This window comes from Salmo salar, chromosome 27 (genome assembly GCF_965601325.2).
Source record: "Salmo salar chromosome 27, fSalSal1, whole genome shotgun sequence".
In the NCBI taxonomy this organism is placed as follows: domain Eukaryota; kingdom Metazoa; phylum Chordata; class Actinopteri; order Salmoniformes; family Salmonidae; genus Salmo; species Salmo salar.
In genome coordinates, this window is record NC_138317.1 from 17,915,383 (window position 1) to 17,940,108 (window position 24,726).

At 41.5% G+C, this 24,726-nt stretch overlaps 2 protein-coding genes and 1 long non-coding RNA gene across 20 annotated transcripts in view; 2 read left to right on the forward strand and 1 right to left on the reverse strand.

Annotated features, from left to right (window-relative positions):
- The window catches only part of LOC106588550 (rho guanine nucleotide exchange factor 2), a 102,527-nt gene extending 92,402 nt beyond the window's left edge, over positions 1 to 10,125 (forward strand). For all 5 annotated transcript variants that reach the window (XM_082970067.1, XM_082970065.1, XM_082970066.1 and 2 more), the window contains one exon: positions 6,819 to 10,125. In XM_082970067.1, coding sequence (XP_082826193.1) covers positions 6,819 to 6,943 — 125 coding nt within the window. In that variant the 3' untranslated portion in view covers positions 6,944 to 10,125. The remainder of the gene's footprint in view (positions 1 to 6,818) is intronic.
- LOC106588552 (uncharacterized) lies at positions 481 to 23,691 on the reverse strand. Its single transcript, XR_001324674.3, has 3 exons — positions 23,558 to 23,691; positions 6,515 to 6,594; positions 481 to 763 (listed from the first exon to the last, which is right to left on the reverse strand). It is a non-coding gene; the product is annotated as an uncharacterized LOC106588552 (long non-coding RNA).
- Positions 13,545 to 24,726, forward strand: part of tpm3 (tropomyosin 3) — a 35,910-nt gene continuing 24,728 nt past the window's right edge. For 4 of the 14 annotated variants that reach the window (XM_014177645.3, XM_014177644.3, XM_014177643.3 and 1 more), the window contains exons 1-2: positions 13,545 to 13,799; positions 15,375 to 15,500. In XM_014177645.3, the coding sequence (XP_014033120.1) occupies positions 13,686 to 13,799; positions 15,375 to 15,500 (240 nt within the window). In that variant the 5' untranslated portion in view covers positions 13,545 to 13,685. 14 annotated transcript variants of the gene reach the window in all.

Here is a 24,726-nt window from a genome sequence, read left to right on the forward strand (position 1 = left end):
ATAGTATTCTACAGTATACTACACAATTCTGATCGATGTGTAGTATAGTATTTTACAGTAAACTATAGTTTATTACAGAATTCTATAGTAAGTACTGTAGTATTTATTCTATAGTAAACTGTATTTTTTAAATTTATGTGGGAGAGCAGGGTGCGTCAGTACCAACACAAGAGCAGCTAAATGAGATGCAGCTGATGCTCATAGAGAATGAGATAGAGAGAGTAGAGATGGAAACTTAGAAACTGAGTGGAAAAAATACAAATTAGAGCTTGAGAAAAATAAATTACATTTGGAAATTAGGTTCCTTGAGCAACAACAGCAGCAGTTAATTGTAGCGCGAGCAATAATAAGAAATTGTACATTGAATAGGCCTATTTGATTTACAATCATTTTAAGTGTAGTATTTGCATTTGTAAATACTGCCTGTAAGACTTTCAAGACTGAAGGAAGGAAAGGAAGATATGCTTTTTAATTGTTACAACGTATATATTTATTGATTGGTTATGCTGGTTATATAAGTTTCTACGTCTCTCATTTAACCTAGACCTATTGGCTACATTTGATCGATGATTTGATTCCGGACCAGTCGACCTTTGATGTTTTCTGGACCAGCAGGTTCCCTATGGTTTTCCTGTGCCCTGGCTCAGTCATGGGATGGGGCAGCCTCTTCTTCACGCAGCTATTCTGCAATACCACTGTGACAGCAACAATGGTGCAGGTCCTCTCTGGTGCCATTCTTATCTCTCCATGTAGGCAGTGGAACCTAGTGAGAGCACAACGCAATAAAACGGTGTGGTAATGCAGTCATCTTATGTTATTTGGTGCATTTCATAGCCTAATGAAAAAGTAGGCTACAAACCTGTGCTTCAGCACCCCTATGCAGCACTCAATAAGGCACCTCGCCTCAGCATGAGCATTGTTGTACTCCTGCTCCTGGTCTGTCCTGGGTGCCAACATTGGTGTCATCAGCCACCTTTTTAGTGGGTAGCCACTGTCCCCCAGCAGGATGCCACAAAGTCTAACCTCTACAAACTCCCGCTGGAGTGCGCTCTCTAGTAGGAGCCGTGCGTCGTGGGTAGACCCAGGCCACCACGTCTGTAATCTTCATCCCCTCATTGCAGGCAAGCTGTACGTTGGAGTGAAATCCTTATCTGTTGACATATCTGATTCATGGTCAGAAGGGGTCTGTATCCTGACATGAGACCCGTCAATAACATTCGATGATGCCTGGTATCCCGTAGACTGTGGATCTGCTGACATTTATCCTGTCCTCCACTGTTTTGAAATGCACCTTTGGCATAGAACCGAAGCGCAATCAGAGTTTGCAAAGCCGGGGACAGCGCCGGTGAAAGCTCATCGATTATTTCAAACTGATCAGAACTGCTATAGTGGAACCTCACGATACACTCCCCGTCTGTATACATATCCAGAGTGTTGCTCCGATATATTATTATTCGTTCCCGTCTAAAGGCCCACTGGTTGTGAAACCGATAGACAAAGACACCCCATGCTCCGTTATTGCAGTTTTTGAATAGTGTTTCTAAGAAGAATAGTGTTACCATCGAGAATGTTCGCGAGTCGACACACTTTGGTGCGCTCCGCCTGCTAGCTACTAGGCGAAGAATCTATGCCAAGGCATAGCTCATAAAGGGCTTACGCCCAGGTGGTGCAACAGGTATCATTTTTAGGTCCGGCGTAGAGCACATTTTACGTCGGCGGTAGTTACGACCCACTTACGACCAACTGGTGCAACCGGCCCCAGTAGACTAGCTACTTAGCTATGTAAACTACGCCCCTCTCCGAACACGCCTTCTGCGATGTTGGTTACAAGGCGGTACTTATTTAAATTAGGTAAGAGAATAAGTCGTTACCATTAGTGTATTAATAAAGCCCTTAGTTATCCTGCCTCCATCCCGACCGTCAACATACTCTGATGCATTGTTCACCAGTTGGACAGCTGTTACGAGATCCATCTATTCTGACTGGAGCATTTTGTTTGGTGGGTCAAAAAGTAACAGAATCTTGGGTACCATGAGAGCGATAAATCTGAAGCTGGGCTCGATATGGTGCGCAGCAACCCCACTTCCTTGACTTTCACATCTGCAGGAAAAGCTTGTTAGTTTTCAACCTGCGTCAGCTACTGGGATATATCCTTGGAGGACTTAAGGATAACTTGTACAGTGGCTGGTTCAGCAGGCGTTTGTGTTTCCCCCTTGTAATGAACTCCAACAGTGGGCTTTCTTAAGTATTTTTAAAGGTTACAAATGTTTTAAAAAATCTCTGCTGTCATGGCATGGACCACCACCAGATGAAAATGGTGGTTAAAGCAATGAACATAAGGTATGTCTCAACCCAATTTCTCCTGTAGACGTTTCTGCACTCCCCCTTGCTTCCCTGACATCAGAGGCTCTGTTGTAGACTTGACAGAGGATTTTGTCAGTTCTCAGTCCAACCACTCTATGAGAGTGTTGGCATCACCTGCATCTGCAGTGGCTATAGTCAGAAGGCTCTTTTATTTCATAGTTTCCATCTACAAACCGAAGTACGATTGAAAAGTTTTCATAGTCTGTTGGGTCCCTCGTTCTGTCCACTTCCCCGACAATATGCTCTGTTACTAAGTTTCTCATTTGTTTTATTAAGTCATTCTGGGCGTCGTGGCTCGTGTAGGTTGCGTTATGGGGAATGGTTGGTGCTACCTTACTTTTTTTTTTTTACTTTTACCCCTTCTTCTCCCCAATTTTGTGGTTTCCAATTGGTAGTTACAGTCTTGTCTCATCACTGCAACTCCTATACGGACTTGGGAGAGGCGAAGGTTGAGAGCCATGAGTCCTCCGAAACACTACCCAACCAAACCGCACTGCTTCTTGACACAATGCCCGCTTAACCTGGAGGAAACACCGTACACCTGGCGACCGTGTCAGCGTGCATGCGCCCGGCCCGTCACAGGAGTCCCTAGAGTGCGATGGGACAAGGACATCCCTGCCGCCAAACCCTCCCCTAACCTGGACGACGCTGGGCCAATTGTGAGCCGCCCCATGGGTCTCCCTGTCAAGGCCGGCTGCGACAGAGCCTGGACTCAAACCAGGATCTCGAGTGGCACAGCTAGCAACTGCGATGCAGTGCCTTAGACCAATGCGCCACTTGGGAGGGTTGGTGCTATCTTGGCCAACTCTTGGTCTTTTTGGAGGGTATACTCAAACAATGACAAGAACCACCCACTGCCTTCCTCTGTCATGCTTTTAAATGCATCGTGATCTCTTCTCAGAGTGATTTGATTCATCTCTCTTGGGTATGTGGGACGTGGCCGTCCCACCTGCGGGACACACTATTCAACAGCCAGTGAAATAGCAGGGCGGCAAATTCAAAACCACCAAAATCTCACAATTCAAACTTCTCACACATACAAGTGTTATACACCATTTTATAGATAAGACTCTCGTTAATCCAACCACATTGTCCGATTTCAAAAAGGCTTTACGGCGAAAGCAAAACATTAGATTATGTTAGGACACCATCTAAACAAGAAAAGCCACACAGCTATTTTCCAAGCAAGAAGAGGCGTCACAAAAACCAGAAATACAGCTAAAATTAAGCACTAACCTTTGATGATCTTCATCAGATGGCACTCATAGGACTTCATGTTACACAATACATGTATGTTTTGCTCGATAAAGTTCATATTTATATCCAAAAACCCCATTTTACATTGGCCCGTAATATTCTGAAATGTTTTTCCTTCAAAAACTTTAGGTGAATGAGCACATCAATTTATAGAAATACTCATCATAAACGTTGATAAAATATTAAACTGTTATTCAAAGAATTATAGATACATATCTCCTTAATGCAACCGCTGTGACAGATTTCAAAAAAGCTTCACGGGGAAAGCACACTTTGCAATAATCTGAGTACAGCGCTCAGAAAACAACAGCAGGCAATACAGATACCCGCCATTTTGGAGTCATCTAAAATCATAAATAGCATTATAAATATTCACTTACCTTTGATGATCATCAGAATGCACTCCCAAGAATCCTAGGTCCACAATAAATGTTGTTTTGTTCGATAAAGTCCATAATTTATGTCCAAATACCTCCTTGTTGGTTGCGCGTTCAGTAAGCTACTCCAAATGTAGGAAGCGCGCCGAAGATTTCACGACGAAAAGTCAAAAAAAGTTATATTTACGTTCGTAGAGACATGTCAAACAATGTATAGCATCAATCTTTAGGGCCTTTTTAACATAAAAGTTAAATAATATTCCAACCGGACGATTCCAATGTCTTGAAAAATGTAATGGAACACAGCTCCCTCTCAGGTGAATGCGTGCCAATGAAGTCATGTCCTTACCTGAGTCAACAACTTCCAACTTCCTTTGTTCGCTCTCTGTTCACCATAAAAGTCTCAAACAACTTTCTAAAGACTGTTGACATCTAGTGGAAGCCGTAGGAAGTGCAAAATGAACCCTAAGTCACTGTATAATGTAAAGGCAATCATTTGAAAAAAACTACAACCTCAGATTTCCTACTTCCTGGTTGGATTTTTCTCAGGGTTTTGCCTGCCATATGAGTTCTGTTATGCTCACAGACATCATTCAAACAGTTTTAGAAACTTCTGAGTGTTTTCTATCCAAATCTACTAATAATATGCATATCCTTCCTTCTGAGTCTGAGTAGCAGGCAGTTTAATTTGGGCACGCCTTTCATCCAGACGTCAAAATACTGCCCCCTACCCTAGAGAAGTTATCTGCTAGAAATGCAATAATGTCAACAATAGAGCCCAGGTAATATCGATGACGTGCAAGCTGATCCGTGTCAACCAGTGTTGATATTTCCTGCCCTGTCTCTTTACGCGTTTCTCTCTCTCCATAGCCTCACGTTAAGTGTTATTTCGAGGTGGCATGTTCGTTCAGTCCTTTATCTCTCTGTAAAGCATGCTTCCAATCACAGAACCCTTTAATGGTAAAGGTTGAATCTGATGACGTGCTGGACCGAAATTTCATCAGGAGAAACAAAAGGCTGCAACAGTTTGTACTGAATTCTTACCAAAAGACAGCTTCTTCCCTGAATACAATCTTACTGGAAACTTACCTAATGTGACCTGGTTGGGCTTCTCAACCCCAAGGTCATCTGGGGTTGCTCCTCTGGATGTAAGTGGCTCTGGCCCGTGTGATTTAGCATTGCTAGCAGCTGCTGCTTAGCTGGGTGGCGGCAAGGAGGCTGGTGGCGGTACTGGGAGGGGGGCTCTGCTAGCTTCACCGTTGACAGAGACTAGCCTAGCCAAACTCTGTGGGCTAGTCACTGCATTGCCATGATCGCCAGCAACTGTAGCAGTGGTTTTGATGAGTGAATTTTCAGCTGCACTTGTTGTAGGCTGGACAATAGAACAAGTCAAAATTCACCCAAGGCAAAAAAATGGCAAAAGAACATTGGCTAAGCTGGAACACTTGCGCGAGCCCATAGCAAATGAATGGAATCGAACGTTCGCAGAGCTTGGCGCCAAAAAATGTATCCCCTTTTATTTTACCACCACAATCTGTTCTTTTGATGAAACTGAAAAATAACAACTTGTGTAGAAAGTAAACATTTGCACCTCGATGGTGCCAAGTGTGCTTACGTCTGCATAATGAGGAAGTAGGGAAGAAATTGAAACTTTTAACTATTTCTGGTCTGGCGATCGATGACAGCAGAGTACGCTACCCAACCTTATGTAATTAGAAAGAGGAGATTATCCTGATTTAAAATGGTGTCCAACTTGAGAAAATCAAAATATACACATTGCGAGATATTTGGCGAAATATACCAGCATGCCTCTCCATAGGAAAACAATGGGGGAGCTCAGCGTTCCAAGGGCAAACGGCATTTTGGGGTAGCGTTTGATGACAACAGAGTACGCTGCTCAGCCTTACATAATTAGAAAGAGGAGATTCTCATGATTAAAATGGTGTCCAGTTTGAAAAAATCTAAATGTACACATTGTGAGATATTTGGCAAAATAGACAGACATACCTATATTTCCCAATAGGAAACAATGGGACAACCTCAGAGTTCCATTAGTTACTTTTTGTTGTTTACATTTTAACTACCAGCAACGTGGGCCAACAATAGCAAAGCAGGCATTGTGACGTAGAACAATAGACTGGGAATAGAACGTTCGTAAGGCGAGTTGGTGCCATGGTGTTAACTAATAGGAGCTGGCAGGTTGAAAATGCCCTAAAATAAGGCCTGTTTTTTCGTGATTAATTCAAACAGCAAAAAGCAGCAAAATACGAAATATAAAGAAATACACAATTCCCAACAGGGGATATCCCCCTGTAGTATAATTATATTGAAATGTACTTTAGCAGAGATAGGCTTACTTCTTTCCTCTCCATAATGCTAATGCAAGCCCACACACAGTTTTATATAACACATCGATTTTGTGATGAGGCACAAATTGTCTCTTTCTGGGACACACACACCATCGCTGCCCTTCTCACCTCATGTTCTCTCTCTGTGTGTGCATGCGAACAACTCACATCCCTCTGCTTCTCTCAGTGTTTGTGTGTGGGTGGAGATGTCTTTCCAGGGCTAGTGCTGAGCGCCATCATTCTACTCCCTGTTGAAAGAGAGAGAGAGATCCCAGTAAAGGAATGCACTACACCAATGATTTCTAGCCCAACGAAACAAAAGACTACAGTACCCTCCAAGTTTGCATGAAAATAACCTGTTTGTCACTATTCGAAAGAATCTGTCATTAACCACCATCTCTGGCATCATAATAAAGGCCATGGTGTTTGCTTTGATATAAATTGTTTATTTGCAAATTGTCTCTTTACTCAGATCTTCAGGACATTCCAGAGGAGAGCGAAGCCACAGCAGAACCACCACGAGAGCCTGACGTGTCACACTGCTCCCCTACTCTCAAAAATAGGCCGAAGAGAACATCAGAACTGAACTTGAAATAGTCTTCCTCTTTTTACACTTAAAAGGAAGTATCATATTAATTTTCAAATATATATATATATTTGTTTCTTGGCTTTTGCTTTACAGTACACGACCAGCGGCAATATGTGACTACGCTATTCTTTTGTGTTTCTCGCTTGGGATTATTTGGATTTATACTGCTCCCTTTTGGAATCGATGCTGGACTAATGAGGACCTATTAAAGTGGCGTGAATAACAGGAAGGGAGTTATGCAATGATGATTTTCCAAAGAAGAATATGCAGGAAATGGACAGCAAATATAAAAGCAGTGAATGGATAACCAAACCTGATGGGTTTTGTCTAAGTGAATGGGACACTGCATTAATGATGGTTGGGTAGCTGCTTCTTTGCATTAGGATGTGGATGTGTATATATATAGCAGCTTGTGCTGAGACACATGGATATGCACAAACACACACCACAGACACACCACAGACACACACCACAGACACACACAGTCATACATGCTCACATACACATATTTAAGTCCTTTACATTTCCATAATTAGGATTATCTAATTCTCACCGCTGTTTATGATGCTAATGATTTGTTTATTTATTCTTCCTTCCTTATTTAAGCAGGTAAGTTAAGACCTCTCATGACACAGGCCAAACATTAGAGTGACTGTACAAGAATGAGGTAGCACTGTATTTCTCTCCCCTAATTACCATGTTTTTACTTAGAAACCACATGGCAACAGCATAATGACAATTATTATTCTAAAATTACTTACTTACTTACCCACTGGTTTGTGGTTCATTTCCTGCAGGGATCACATACATATACTTTAAATGCTCAAAGTAATGTAACTCGCTTCATGGCACATACACTACCTTACAAAAGTTTGGGGTCATTTAGAAATGTCCTTGTTTTTGAAAGAAAAGCTAAATTTTTTGTCCATTTAAAATAACATCAAATTGATCAGAAATACTGTGTAGACATTGTTAATGTTGTAAATGACTATTGTAGCTGGAAATGGCAGATTTTTAATGGAATATCTACATAGATGTACAGAGGCCCATTATCAGCAACCATCACTCCTGTGTTCCAATGGCACGTTGTGTTAGCTAATCCAAGTTTATCATTTTTAAAGGCTAATTGATCATTAGAAAACCCTTTTGCAATTATGTTAGCACAGCTGAAAACTATTGTTCTGCTTAAAGAAGCAATACAACTGGCCTACTTTAGACTAGTTGAGTATCTGGAGCATCAGCATTTGTGGGTTCAATTACAGGCTCAAAATGGCCAGAAACAAATAACTTTCTTCTGAAACTCGTCAGTCTACTCTTGTTCTGAGAAGTGAAGGCTATTCCATGCGAGAAATTGCTAAGAAACTGAAGATCTTGTACAACACTGTGTACTACTCCCTTCACAGACTAGTGCAAACTGGCTCTAACCAGAATAGAAAGAGGAGTGGGAGGCCCCGGTGCACAACTGAGCAAGAGGACAAGTACATTAGAGTGTCTAGTTTGTGAAACAGACGCCTCACAAGTCCTCAACTGGCAGCTTCATTAAATAGTATCCCCAAAACACCAGTCTCAACGTCAACAGTGAAGAGGTGACTCTGGGAGGCTGGCCTTCTAGGCAGAGTTACAAAGAAAAAGCCATATCTCAGACTGGCCAATAAAAATAAAATATTAAGATGGGCAAAATAACACAGAGATTGGACAGAGGAACTCTGCCTAGAAGGCCAGCATCCCGGAGTCGCCTCTTCACTGTTGATGTTGAGACTGGTGTTTTGCGTGTACTATTTAATGAAGCTGCCAGTTGAGGACTTGTGAGGCATCTGTTTCTCAAACTGATAAACTTGGATTAGTTAACACAACGTACCATTGGAACACAGGAGTGATGGTTGCTGATAATGGGCCTCTGTACGCCTATGTAGATATTCCATTAAAAATCAGCCGTTTCCAGCTACAATAGTCATTTACAACATTAACAATGTCTACACTGTATTTCTGAACAATTTGATGTTATTTTAATGGACAAAACATGTGCTTTTCTTTCAAAAACAAGGACATTTCTAAGTGACCCCAAACTTTTGAACGGTAGTGTATACACTGAGTGTAAAAAACATTAGGAACAGGTGAATCCAGGTGAAAGCTATGCTCCCTTATTGATGTCTTCTGTTAAATGCACTTCAATCAGTGTAGATATAGGGGAGGAGATGGGTTAAAGAAGGATTTTTAAGCCTTGAGAAATGGATTGTGTATCTGTGCCATTCAGAGAGTGAATGGGCAAGACAAAATATTTAAGTGCCTTTGAACGTGTATGGTAGGAGTTGCCAGGCGCACTGATTTGAGTGTGTCAAGAACTGCAACGCTGCTGGGTTTTTCACACTCAACAGTTTCCCGAGCGTATCAAGAATGTTCCACCACCCAAAGGACATCCAGCCAACTTGACAACTATTGGAAGCAGTGGAGTCAACATGGGCCAGCATCCCTGTGGAATGCTTTCGACACCTTGCAGAGTTCATCCCCCAACGCATTGAGGCTGTTCTGAGGGCAAATGGGGTGCAACTCAATATTAGGAAGGTGTTCCTAATGATTTGTGCACTCTGTGTATATTACTTGGGGATTCTTCATCACAAATACCAGAAAGTGACAATTGTTAATAATTAATTTCAAGTAATTACCAGAAAGAATGATGCTATTACCATGTAGTTACAAAGTAAATACTTGGCAATAAGGGAGCATAAAATAAAGTTTTACCTAAATGGACAAAATAAACCTAATCCCTGTATGGATCACTACAGCATAAGCAATGTAGTTTCCAAGTTTAACTCTAGTGGACTTGGTAGACTATATAAAAGAAGCAGTCAAAAAAACAGACATTGGAAGGTGGAACTAAGACAATACACCATGTAATCCATTTTGAGATGCATTGAGAGATAGGGGAAATCAACAACTTTTTGCAAACATCGAATTATAAAACGGAGTCTTCTCTATTAAGGACTAAACCAATGACATCGGGGACTGTTTTTGAACAACGGACAGCTGAGCAACCATTATATTTGCCTTTAAATTCTTTTGAAACTAAAATGCTTTAAATGAGGCTTTCTTTATTCTTGTAATTTCTTGTCATCTTAATTTGACTCATGTACCATATTTTGCTGGCTTGCATAGTGTGTATCAATCTGGCTAAAAATGACATGGGCAATGATTTTGTGTCTGTCTTTATTTGACTGTACTATATTCAATTTATGTTTATAGAAGCCCATACTAAAGATATGAATGTCAAATCCAAATGTTGCCTTTCAAGTTGTTATCAAAATTATATTGTCATATTTACGTATCAATGGCATATATCCACTCGTTTTGACAAGTTCTGTGCTGGTATAAAAAGGGTCTTCTTGATTTGTGCTCTTACTACAGATAGTTGTGGTCCACCTCACTTGAGCCCTCTGTCAAAACAACAGGTGGTGTAGTTATGAAGACTTATTTCCACAATTTATCATGGTCCTGACACAAACCGTTATTATGGTAAGTTTGTTGGCATGCCTATCCTATTTGGAATTAATGCCTAGGTAAACCTAAAAAAGGTTTGTAACAGTTGTCATAAGCGGTCATGACTGTTTATGACATCTGTATGTCATTATTATGACAGTGTTAGGTAGACCTTGTGATAAAAAAGGTCCAAAGGAAGTGTTACCAACAGTTGCTCTTACCTGAAGCATTACCACTGCATTCTGGTAATCGAATCTAGCTCTGCTATAAACTGGCACATTGTACAGACAATCACTCAATTAGCTGTGGCTAACAAAGCTCATATCAGACTATGACGATCCCCGTAGTACGTCAATCCAATTCGGTGGTAAAACGCAGCTGTCTTTTGGAGGGCCTTAGCTCATGTATCCCACTGTCTCACACTCTATATCTATCTAATGTAGGCTGACACCGCTTCCCCAAATACCTCCCCCTAAACCCCTCACGGTGACTTGATGCCTCTACCGAAACAGGTCAAATCTATCAAACCCCAACACACTTAACTCTCTCACCTTCTTCACCATCTCTCTTTTCCCTTTACCCTTTTTAACTTCCTCTCTCTATGCCATTTTTATAAATGAATTCCACCGCCCGTCTTTGTCCATCTCTCTTACTCTCTTTTCCACTACCTCTCTTTTTCTCTCTCACTCTATGGCTCCATCCAGAAACAGCCCTTAGTCCCTACCCACCTGTCCAATTGTCTCATCTCCATGAGGAGTTGTTTACGGACAGGTTCTATCTCACTCTCTTAGCCATCTCTTCGTTTCTCTTTCTCCCTTCCTTCCTTCCACAGTCTAAACCTGGACACTGTCGACCACATGACTTGTATTTTCTCCCTTCTCTAACCCTCTTACTCTTGTCCACTACCTCTCTCTTTCTCTCTAGCTATATACAGTATATCTCACTCCCTTCTCCATCTCTTTTTGTTTCTCTCTATCCCTCCCTCCCTAATGCTGGGGACAATGTCAGCCAAGTAACATGTATAAATATCCCCATTGGGGGACATAGTTGGCATAGTGGGCGCCTCTCTATGGCCCGCCTGCACCCCATTCATCATTGGAATTTACCAACATTGGGGATGCCATGGCACTGTAAGCCCCGACAAGCTCTGGTGGTCTGGGAGAGAAGCAGGGGGAGTGGGGTTACCGGGAAGCTGTACTGTGGCCCCTTCTTCAAGCTATCTCCCTCTCTTTCCCTTTCTACATGTCTCTCTCTTTATTTTTCTCTCGCGCTTAAATAATTGCCTGATTATGGTATTCTTAACGTTTTAGGAAGGTCACAGTACAACCAAACTGTCTTAAATTGTTCTTACATTTAACAACTGTGTAACTATTAGAAGAGTACATGAAACCTTGGATCTGACCTCCAAAACTAAGGCCTAGATTCAATCAGATCAAGCGCTAACTGGCGATAGCCGACACTCGCATAGCTTATGTTTTGGCGGGGTGTCAGAGGTGTAACTTCATTGGAGCTGTCAAATCGGTGAGCAGCTGCTCTTGATCATTGTCACGAAGCCACACCCGTCCCACTCACGTTAGAAGTTCAGAACGAGAAAGTGTAGGCTATATAGGAATAATAAGGTTCATATTGAAAATCATTAAACAAAATAATGACGATTTCTATCAGCCTAATCGAGGTGTAGGTTACATCTCACATTCCAGTGTTCGAACTTGTAAACAAGGCTGCATGGGATTTATTTTAATGCGAGTCCGTGCAGCCAATGGCAATGTCTGCTTTAGGTATAATGCTGGGAGCTGCTTGTGGATTTGACAGCTCGCAGTTCCGGCACCATCAAAACATCAGCTATGCGGATGTCGGCTAAAGCGGATCTGATTGAATCGGATCTTAAGTGTTGTTGACTTTTGTACCTTGCTTTAACCTAACGTAAAATTGCTAGACGTCTCTCTTTCAGTCACTCTGTATCTTTGTCTGTCAAGTTGATGTTTAAGAGAATTGGAGTTTGTAGTAGTGGTGTCAGGCACATGAGCAGGTGTTGCTGTTGTAAAAGAGTTATGAAGTAGTATAAGTTTATGATCTCTTAATATTTAGTATGCCATGAATCTTTGGCGTAAGCTGTTGAGATGATGTGCTTTCTCCTTGTTAGCATGTTTAGCATTTCCTGTCCAAATGATCGCAAAGTGTCTCAAATTAATTGTCTACCTCAAAGTTACTTTTTAAGATGATTTGGACATCAAATGCAAAAAATGCTTATATCGGGGACATTAACTTGTATTGGTTTTTGGACAAAAATGCACAAAAGTTAGTGTTTGGAGCCAGCGGCTAGTAAAAACTAAAGGATAGATTGCTGCCTTACCTTGTCGATAGACTCCTTATAGGGTAAGGAACCCAATATGTAATTTTGTAGTTTGGATGAATAATAAGGAAAATTACTACTGTTGTTTTGTTGCCAATGTTGTCATTTCAAACCCTGAAGCTAATATTTAAATGGTGCCCAGAGCTATGGTATGGGGGATTCCTGATGTATTATGGGAGTGCCCACTCCCCACACTACCCTGCACTCCTAGACACCTTTGTAATTTGAACCCTGTGTGTGTGCGGTGTGCATGTGTGGAGGACAGAAATAGAACCGTCTCTTTTGTTTTATGACAGCATCTGCCTAATCCTCTATGCCCCGCTCATTGTCCTTCTCTCTCTCTCCCACCACCTTTGTTTTTATTACTAAAACCCCACCACCGTTGTTTTTATTAGTAAAAGACCACACAACAGGAAACACACAATATATGTCAATTATGTCAAAGAATAAATCAAATTTATGACAGCTGACACAGGAAGACAGAAGGAAATGGATGAGAACAGGCTTTCTATCTGCCGGTAGAAGTTGTCCGTATGCACAGATCTAGAATCAGCATGCGTTCTCCAAACCTGACCTTAACCATTAGGGAGAACAACGCAACATCAAGGTAAGATCATCCTACTTTGCTTTATTAAAGAGAGGAAGGCTCAGTAGATCAATTTAAAGAATTGACCTTTAAAGGATTGAGTTGGGTGGAGCCAGAAGGATAGAATGGGAGGGGCATGTTTGTGGGTGTGGTCATCTACTCTGGGATATATATGTTCTCTTTCTATCCCAGAGTTTGGTCTCTCTTCTGCTCTTTCTCCCTCCCTCCTTCTCTCTCTGTCTCTCCTATTCCACTGAGTTGACAGGACTGTCCTGCACCCTTTATCCCTCTTTTCCCTCCTTTTCTCGGTCAAAAAGCCCAAAAGACCTTCATAAAAATGGAGGCAGTCAAGAAGAAGATGCTTATGTTGAAGCTGGATAAGGAGAACGCTCTGGACGCGGCAGAACAGGCCGATACCGACAAGAAGGCAGCCGAGGAGAGAAGCAAGCAGGTGGGCCAACCACATCACAGAGAGTGGGGGGATCCTCTATCATAGATGGGGACATGGGCACCTTGGGCAGTCAAATAGGCAACTATAGGTTACTACTACCCCAGGGAGCAAAACTGGTTGCAATGATGTCATTCTGTCATTTTTCTACGTCATGGTCAGGTTGTATACCTATTGTGCGGACTTTAAGGACTTTTCAGATGTATTTTTTAGTGACCAGAAAAGGATGTATGGGTGTGTCACACATGGCATCCCAGTCCCTATATATTGAACTTATTTTGACCAGAGCACTGAATTGTCTGTACAACTGGAAATCCAATTAACCACCAGAAAATGTTGTCATGACGGGGGGTGGAAGTCTCGAAAGGTGAAATGGCTTATTGGTTTCCATAATGTTGCTGTGTGATTGGAAATGGTCTGCTTAGATACAACTCCGTTACAACTCCTAGGCCGGTCATCGTTAAACGATAGAATTAGAAAGTAATTGGTCAAATAGATGTGACATGTTTTACTGATATTGTAATATACTGGTTGGTGAAGGTATCATCTCACCTGCTTTTCTAGATGTGTTTGTAACAGATGTAATTATATTTTCTTTATTATTTTCAATATTTTATTTTGAAGGGTTTTGTTTTACATTCATTTATTCTTCTTGAAAATAAGGTAACAAGTTCATGACATTACTATAAATACTAGAGGTTAGAATACGGTTAAGAATAGGACAGATTTGACAAGACTTAACAACTGAGTCCAAAGTGACCTCTGTCCCCCAAAAAATGACAACTGGAAAATTCTAAACCATGCCTAGACAACTTGAGAGAAACGTAAGACCGTATTTCTCTCATTAGCGAGGCCAGACAAGCTGTCAGTCAAGGCTGGGATGGTTTAGCTAGTGATCTCTCCACAGAGAAATTGCGAAGGGCAAGACACTAGGATGGAATACGATGCTGGATCCTTTCACTGAGTGATTGTTGGGGGATGTTACCATCCAGAGCAAGTATTTATATCTAGATGTCATTGAAGTGGAACCATGGCAGGCATGTCCACCAGGCTTTAGGTTACTTGTGACAAGAGGACAGGTGAGGTGGCTAGAGACATGGGTTCAACTAGTATTTGTTTTCTTTCAAATACTTTCCTAGCTTGCCTGGCACAATGGAGTCAATGGAATAGTCCCAAAAGTGTCAAACCGGTCCATTTGCCACGCCACGAAGGCTCAAGCGCAAAAATTATTTGAAAGAAGACAAATACTATTTGAACCCAGGCCTGGGTGACAGTCAAGATGCCTTGATGAATGGAGATGGACAAGGCTATGAGGCTATCAGTTAATGAATACTATTTTCACACTATTAAGCCGAGCTTTACTGTGCTGGCCTGGTAATGTATCCACCGTAGTTGCTGGAACAGTGCTGGAAAGGTCAAGGTGAAAAGAAAATAGAGTCAGCACAGTATGATTCAGGTCCACACCATAGTGTGAAAAGAGTGTACAAATCTCACACACCCTTTTGCCATCTCTCTTTCCTCTTATTGCCCTCCCTCCCTCTCTACTTCCTTCTCTCACTCTTGCTCTCTCTCTCTCAGCATGAGGATGAGTTGCTGCAGATGCAGAAGAAGCTGAAGGGGACTGAGGATGAGCTGGACAAATACTCTGAGGCCTTGAAGGATGCCCAGGAGAAGTTGGAGGTTGCGGACAAGAAGGCCGCAGATGTAAGTGTGTTGTGTTCTTCCAAGGTCTTACAGGTCTAATATCAGATTACCCAACCCCATTTCCTAACCTTAAGTATTAGGAGGACGATAAAATACAGTAGCTGACCCGTGACCAGTGGTTAGGTGCAACATCTACCAACTTGTGTTAGCTCCAAGAACTGATGCCTTGGCTATTTGTTACGTTACATGGTCTTGAGTAGCAGGGATGATCTTTGTGTGACACCAGGCCGGTCACATTGGTGCCATGGCCTGGATGCTGGGGTTGCTTTGGAAACGATGTGAAGATTGAAGAGGTGGTGGAATTGGTCCAATGATCATCATCAACAGCAGAGGGTGTAGAATAGGTCTAGCTAGATGCCTTAGAAAGTCCCAAAGTTATAATAGGTTAGAGATAAGATCTTTGAACCCGGAGCGATGCAGGTTCTGTGCAGGAGACCCATTAAGGATTTACCAAGCTTGAAGGTACCAGAAGCCTCATACCTGCTCATATTACATAGTGTATGACAAAGCGAGCACACTTGTGCTATGAAAACACAATCTGCTCTTACAGGGTTAGACAAGTTTCGACCACAGGAGGTTAAACCTGGTGCCTTGTGTCTCCCCTAGCTCCCATTCCTTTCATTCGCTCTGATCACCCATCCACTGCTACTGCTGTTTCATCCCCATATTCTGACCATGATATCATCCAATCGAGCTATGACTATCCCACCAATCATGCTACCATTTTAGGGACAATAAACATAGATATTCTTACTAGAGTAGCATTCGTCAAGTCTGGTCTTGGGGACCCACAGGGTGTGCAGGCTTTTGTTCCAGCCCAGCACTAACACACCTGATTTAACTAATCAATAAGCCCTTGAGTTGAATCAGGAGTGTTGGTGCTGAGCTAAAACAAAAGCTTGCAGACCCTGTGGGTCCAAAGGAACAGGAATGACGTACACTGGAAATAGTTGCTGTTATGGTACAAGCGATAGAAACACAAGACACTAACCAACTCCAAAGACTTTTTGAGCAACAGATAATATAACCATTCAGACTTTCTGAACAACAGATGACATTTGGATTCGCGAGCCATAGAGCCTTTACCCATACATTGCCAAAAAAGGCCTGCTTTAGTTTGGCCAAGGAGTATGTGAAAACCACAGGGCCATGCCTGTTTCTGGGATGATAATTTAGTGACAGTTTGACTGACACTTTTAGTCCCCTTTGTTGGCAGTTTATTTCGAGCAGTAACCCGCTGGAGTTAAGGGTTAACTCTAGTGCTAGGAAGCTAAGATAAAATTCAAAGGTTTGGTTTTCATTTGCATTTTGGATTGTGCACACAGGCTTTACTATCTGAACGCTCCCCAAAGAATGGAATAGAATATAATAGACCCTTATTGTCCATTTGCACAGATGTTATTTTTGCTGTGACAGTACCCAACCTACACAGCAGGCTGGGAGCAGCACAGGGTCAGCAACAGAGCGGAACCCCAGGAGTAGTTTGGGGTTTAAGGGCTTTGCTCAAGGGCACAGTAACTGTAGATGGCATGTGAGTTATTGATGCCTGCAATTCTCCAGTTGCCAGCTCACTTTTTCAAGTCAGCACTGGGATTCGAACCCGCAAACCTCCCGTTACCGACCCGCCTCTCTAACCTTGAGGCTACCGCGGCCAAGACTATACTTGGGTTGCCACTCTCTATTCTTGGGTTGGCAATCTCATCCTAGTCCCCTCCCCCTTCGTATTTCTTTACTCTTCTTGTGGTTTAGGTATCTTTTTCTCCAACAACTTAGGTCTCAGTAATTCTCTATTTCTCTCTCTCTCTGTATTTCCCCTAGTTGACTGTAATGAAGTACTTTTCTCCGGACTTTAGATATAGCACAAACAGCAGCTGTCATCACAATCGTTTCTCTCAATAGAGAGAATGCATGGAGTGACCATGTTGAAATACCAGAGTGGCTTAGGTTTGTGTGCGTGTGTGTGTTTTACAGTAAATAGGTATTGTGTGGTGCCTTGGAGTGATGATTACCCAATGATTTGTATGGTTTATAACAAGCCAAGGTCATTACGGGTGTTATGTGCTCTTGTGTGGTCTGTCTGCCCTCCACTGTCTGTACAGTTATGTGGTAAAATCATGTGTGTGTTTTTCATCTTTGCAAGCTTCAAATCCGTATTGTGTGTGTGTGTTCGTGCGCATGCATGCATTTTCTTGTGCATATACCTGTGAAGACACCTTTCTTTGAATACACCTCTCTGTCTTGTCCTTGTGCATATGTGTGAATATACGGTATATTCGTATGAAAGGGGACCAGAGACCTATGTAAAATAATCTCTTCTCATGAGCCATCCTATATGAGGAGTGTATAGGGGATACAAAGGCCATGCCCACAAGGTTATTTCCATTGAGGGGGTGGGGTGGGGTTTAGTGGTCTGAAAGGGGGATAGAATGGGGCATAACAGAAATACCAGAGGAGGGGGATGTACAGCTGTCTCATAGAAGCCAATGGGACAGACTTACTAAACAAACAAAAAAATATTAAACTTTATATACTGGATACACTCCCCTCCGTATGTATTTGGACAATGAAGCTCCATTTTTTTATTTGGCTCTATACTCCAGCATTTTGATTTGAGTTCAAATGTTTCCTATGAGGTGACAGTACAGAATGTCACCTTTTATTTTAGAGAATTTTCATACATTTGCCATTTAGAAATGAAAGCACTTTATATATCTAGTCCCCCCATTTGAATAAGTGTTTGGACAAATTTCACTCATAGTGTATTAAAGTAGTCAAAAGTGTAGTATTTGGACCCATATTCCTAGCACGCAATGACTCCATCAAGCTTGTGACTCTAAAAACTTGTTGGATGCATTTTCAGTTTGTTTTGGTTGTGTTTCGGATTACAGTATGTTTTGCCCCAAAAGGAACTGAATGGTAAATTTGATTGTAAACAAGAATTGAAGATGTTTCTGAACACTTCTACATTAATGTGGATGCTACCTTGATTACAGTTAATCATGAGTAATGATGTTCATGCCCCCAAATTCATGAATAAAGATCATACCTCCCCAAATATGCTAACCTCCCCTTCTTGGTAATGGTGAGAGGTTAGCATTTTTTGTTGTAGCGTCTGAACGGCATCTCACTTATCATTATTCATGATTAAATCATGATTTTTCTTAATCATGGAATTATCAGGATTAATTTAGGTGTTCAGAAACATCTTATCTACTCAATTAGAAAGAAAATGACTTCATTCACCATTCAGTTACTATTGGGCAAAACATAACCCAAAACAAACTGCAAATGCATACAACAAGTTTGTAGAGTCACAAAACTTGATGTAGTCATTGTGTGCAAGAAACATGGGACCAAATTCTATACTTTTGACCGCTTTGATACATAAGTGAATTTATCCAAATACCTATGACTTCACAAGGGTGGGACCAGATACATAAAGTGCTTCATTTTTAAACGGTAAAACAGATATGTATGAAAATACTCTCAAATAAAACATTCTGTACTGTTGCTTCATAAAACATTTGATCTCAAAGCTGAAATTCTGGAGAATAGAGTTAAATTCAACATTTTAGCTTCACTGTCCAAATACATACCGAGGGGAGTGTACTTTTTCCTGGTTATCCAAACTCCTTGTTCCAGCCAAACGCTACGCCACGCCCACTAACGTTAGTTTTTTCTCTGTAATGAGTTTGGATCTGAGTACCTCCCCAACCCTACACCGAATGCGAACACATTTGGGGCCATCTCATTGGTCCAGAAATCGATGTCTTGGGCCAGAGTAAGAACATCAGTTGGAAAGTGGTGGTTTGAAAATTTGTCATTGGCTTTGATACTCTGGTTGGTTATAGAAGATCCAATCACTGAAAACTTTGTTTTGTACAATACTCCTTGTGCCCTATCACCAGAAATTACTCCAATGATGTCATCCTCAGACTAAAGTACTGTATGTAGCGAACAACAAAGCAGAGGAAGAATTTAGTGTGAGTGGTCTGGTTAAGTGTACATTACCCTTTCATCCAATTACTTCTCTTCTTAATTAATATGGATTTACCTTTAAGGTCTACCTTATACCTTTCTTAATAACATGTATTTCTATATTATATGGGCCCCCACTTTCTTTCCCCTCTACCTTGGTATGTCCTAAATATCTCCCCCAGAATATAATAATTGTTCCATAGAGACAACTAGATTAGTGTGAAGCGATAGTGCCAAAGAGATTAGTGAAGGACATTTGTCCCTAAAGTGTAACCAGATCTCTCCAAATGTTGCTCTGCTCGCTCTTTCTCTGTGTGTGTGTGGTCCTTTTGAGTGTGCAATGTGTGTATTTGTGTGTGTGTCAGTGGAGGCTGCTGAAGGTAGGACAGCTGATAATAATGACTGGAATGGAGTCAATGGAATGGTATCAAACATCAAAGATATGGTTTCCATGAGGTTGATACCACTCCATTCCAGCCATTATTATGAGCTGTCCTCCCCTCAGCAGCCTCTATTGGTGTGTGTGTCTTTTCCAGTGTCATTAAGTCTCAGAGGAGTCAGAGTTCTAAGTCGTTGGGATAAACCTTTCCTTGACCTACGTGGCCCGTCTGCCTCTCTCCACATGCTTGTGATTAGTGTCATAATAAGACATGCTAAAGGACAGTTTTATGACTGCCTGAGTATGCCTAGCTCCTTACGCACTAAATCACAGGCACACAGTTTTCAGCAAGAGGGTAAAGAGCAACTCAATCTTCACACATTAAGGAGCTCTCAAAGCTCCGCTCCTTCAGCAGCACTACTTAACCAGCGGCTAATGGCTAAAACAAATGTGCATTCAACTCCTGCTGAAGGCAAAGGGTGTTTCTCAAAATGCATACTACTGTGCTCCAAGCACGCAAATTGGAGCACGGGAGGGTCGGAGTATGAGTCAAAATCAAAGTATGGTAAATGGAGCACAGAGGGCACTTCTCAAATTAATTTAGACATTTTTACCTGCCTACAGACCATAGATCGCGAGCCCATAATAAGTCAATAGGGCTAACTGGCTAGCTACTACTGTTATCTAGCCAGATAGCCACGAATAATTGTTAGCTAGGTACCCACGAAGAATTGACATTAACTGGCATAATATTCGTTTTAGGTCAATTTTGCCTGTTAAACTATTTGGTTAGCTACATTATTACGATTCGCATATAGCTAGCTGATAATTATGAAGTAAAACGTTTGCTTTGTGTATATCTTGTTTCGTCTATTGTTGCCATTGTCCTGGCTGGAAGAATGCTCAGTGAATGGGGAGGTGAAGCATGAGGTAATACAGTAGGGGGAGTGCGAGTGCTTCTCAAATGTAATGTTTTATACAATGGCTGGGTTTAATCCTGAATGCTGATTGGTTAAAACCGCAATCCAGCCCGTGTCTATTCCACAAATGACCACTGGCTAAATCTATGAGTTTAAAATGCATATTTACTATATTCCATCTGACATGCGCAATCCACTGTCTCATCAGCACATCCAGGCAATTTATAAACTTGATCTCCACTATAAAAAGCATATTCATCTCACATTTCTTTTAGACTCTTATTTTTCAACAGCCGAGTTTTGTATAAACTTTGCTGTCTGTTTCTCCGACATTTGCAACATTGTTTCAATAATTCAAATTCTCCAGCTGTCCCATTGTAATGAATGTGTCAGGATGAGACAGACAGGTAGGCAGCTTTTCTCAGCCAGTCGAAATCATAAATCAGCATCATTTGTATGGATATATACAAAGAACTATCAATAGAAAACAGGTCAAAGAAAACTACGTGCAGCTAGTTGGAAGTCTTTCCAGCTTCAGTTTGAAGTGATCGTGTTAGCTTTGTTGTTGGCTAGCTCCTCTGAACAACAGTGTCCTGAGGAGAGAGCACATTTTATATGCCAGGTGATCAGGCAATATGGCAATGGAACATTTAGAACGAATGACCTGGGTTGCGTCCAAAAGACTGAACGACTGGGTCTCTGGCTTCCGAACCGATAGAACGAATGACCAGCCGGCTTGGGTTGCAACCCTAGATTTGTGTCGGGACTATATCTTGTGGAAGGATGAAATAGTATGAATAAATTCATCAAAATAACGTTCTCAATTAAAATATGTCAATCATTATTTGAATATGTTGGTAACCCGTTGTATAAAAGTGATAATGCCCTCGAAGCCGGTGTTTGGAGGATATATTGGCACGGTTTGCCGGCCCTCGACAAACAACACCCGTACCAATATATCCTCCAAACACTGGCTTCTCTGGCATTATCACTTAATTATGCATTCTCCACACTCTCGTCCGCACGAGAACCTACTCAAGAGAATGCACTTGGAGCATGACAATGTGGAGCACGTTAGTATGCATATTGAGAAACACCCATTGTTTAGCATCCAGCTTCTACTAAAAGCTAACACATTTTACCATGTAGGCTACCACTACACCCTATTTCAGTATTACAACTCCTGCTAACAGTTTACAGATTTTTGCATAACTCATGCTAACTAATAATCCCTTGCTAAGTGCTAACTGACCATTTTAGCATAGAAGTAGCAAAAATGTGGCTTCGGAAGAGCCCAGCGATTTGCCACAGTATTGCAGTCACACGGCGTTTTGGCACACATATTTTGCCCTTTTTCGGCCAAAGCACATCATTCTTCACGTAATTTACATTTTATGTCTTAATTTCAGTCATTAGATAAAATCCTGAAATAGCCAAGATGTAGCCAAATTTGTATAATTTTTTTATAGACTTATAGTTAACAAACGTCTAATTCGACCTACTTATACAATTATAAATTGATAAACTGGGCATAGCAGAATCAATGGGCAGCGCCAGATACTCAACGTATATAGCTGTCTGGAGCGACACTTGGCGGTAACAACTGGAAGTGGACAATCGAGCCACTTTCTGAAACCATTCACGAGGGAACAACACACGTTCGTTAGGCGCCAAACAGAAGAAATCGAGGAGGGGACTACCTGGATTTGACCAATAAGAAACGCTTATTTTCTTTTTCTGTTGCAATATGTTTTCAGGTGTGTGCCCTAGTAAACACAATCCTGGTATTGACGGTGGATTGAGAGAAGAAGGGAGGGCCAGGAAATGATGACTACAGCAGGATTTCTCAATACTCTGCATCTCAAGGCTGTTTGAAACAGTCTTTTTTTTTTTTTTTTTTTTCCCTGTTTGAAACAGTCGCCTTCACAGCTGTGTTTATTCACTGAAACGAAAGAGTTCAATTACATTCGAAATACTTATTTCATCTCACAAGGAAAGATTATTTCGGGCATAATTTAAATATCTAGACCTGCTGCACAGGCTTGGCGTGGCAAAAAAATGTAACCAATATTTTCATAGAAAAATAATATGTATTTTAACGCATCGTTAAACCAACATATTAGAGGACAAAACGAATGTTATTGTTTTATATCACACTGAATTCACATAAATGGTTCACAAGTAGTGACTTGATTTGTGTGTGTGTTCTGGTGCATGTCTCGGCATCCTCCAGTTGTTGTGAAATATGAAGGAATTAAGAAACCGTCATATTCTGTGTCTGGAGGGCTTTGAAACATGCTTCAGGTACGATGTGATGACAAGCAAAAAAATGTACACGTACCAAGCACATACTGTAGTCACACACGATGAACAAGTAGGCATACAATACAAAATTGCCTGTAGATAGAAGGCATACACACGTACAACGTTTACTACATCGTGATGTAGAGATTACATTCTCATGCAGTTGAAAATTGCATTCCACTTAAATTAGACTCTAGACAGGGTATAGATACAGTGTGACATAGCAGCTCAGAGACAGAATGATGGCTATGTCAAACGTTTAAACCATACACGAACAGACACAAACAAATAACGAAATCAATTTAGATAAAATACTGGGGAAATAATCATACACGCACACTACCTACAGCCTAGGTTGGTTTCTGTTAATAAAAGCTGAAGTTTCCCAAATATACCCCCATATATGGACTTTCTCATATGCTACCCCGGGAGTGGCTTGGAATGCGAGTGATTTTATCAATTGTACGTCACTTTACCTGATCAGGACACGTATAACAGGGAGTGCCTTCCTGTGGAAGAGACATCGTGCTCAATGCGCTGACAGGCGATCATTTTTGCTTTTCGTCTTGGGACCAACTAGTTGTAGGGGCAGACTCTGGATCAGCATTCCAGTCAATTGTCTACACTAGACTGGGTGTGGCGCAAGCCGGAAGTGGGTTGAAAAGGAAAGAGAAGGGAAACCGAGCCGGCATAGTGATTTGGAGTCAGGGAGGAAGAGACTGGACCGCACAACGCTTGTCAAGGCAATTTTGAATTCGTTTGTTTGAATGATATTAAGTTAGAACCGCGCACAATTGAAAGAAATCCCCCTCCCATTTTCGAAAGCGGAAACCAATGAATTAGGTTTGCTTACTTGCCACGTCTGTAGAAAAAAAAATCTTAGCTGATTATAGCAGCAGGAGAGCTATCTAAACCACCTAACACAGGGTTAGGCTAATTTGAAAACATTTTACGAAAGTAGGTAAGACCTGTGTAAAATTTAGTGCGTTATTGAGTCACTGCTGTTAGGAGAAAGAACGTATTTTCACGCCACTAATCTACTACAATCAACGTGTTCCCTTCTTGGTGGGGCGTTGCTGCTTTTTTTTTCTTCATTTCAGGACAACTCGAGCTGAAGTCGAAGTTCGAAGAAACGTTTTAGAGAAGAAAAACTAACTAGGCTTAGCCTACGCTCGCAAACAAGACAATGTCTGGAAACAACAGCATCGACGCGGTTAAGCGAAAGATTAAAGTTTTACAGCAACAGGCAGATGAAGCCGAAGAAAGAGCAGAAATTCTTCAGAGACAGGTCGAGGTGGACAAAACATCAAGAGAACAGGTAAAAAGTATATTCATGAATCAACATTCGTTTAGGCTTTTCGACAAGATGTGCACGTCGATAGGTCTACATTGTTTCGATCTACGAAGTGCGTTGATGGTGCACTTGAAAAAGAAACAATGTAGCCTACGACTGGGTCGTGATTCATGCATTTACACCTCCGCCCTACAAGGAGCCTATTGACATGGTATTTGCCAATTCGATATACGTACGACCGGAAGTTACTTTTCGTAGCAGGTTAGGACGGACTGTGGTAACCAACATTCTTCTGTTACTTTACCCAGCCAGGGATGGGGGGGGGGGAATGACTAAATGCAACAACAAAAA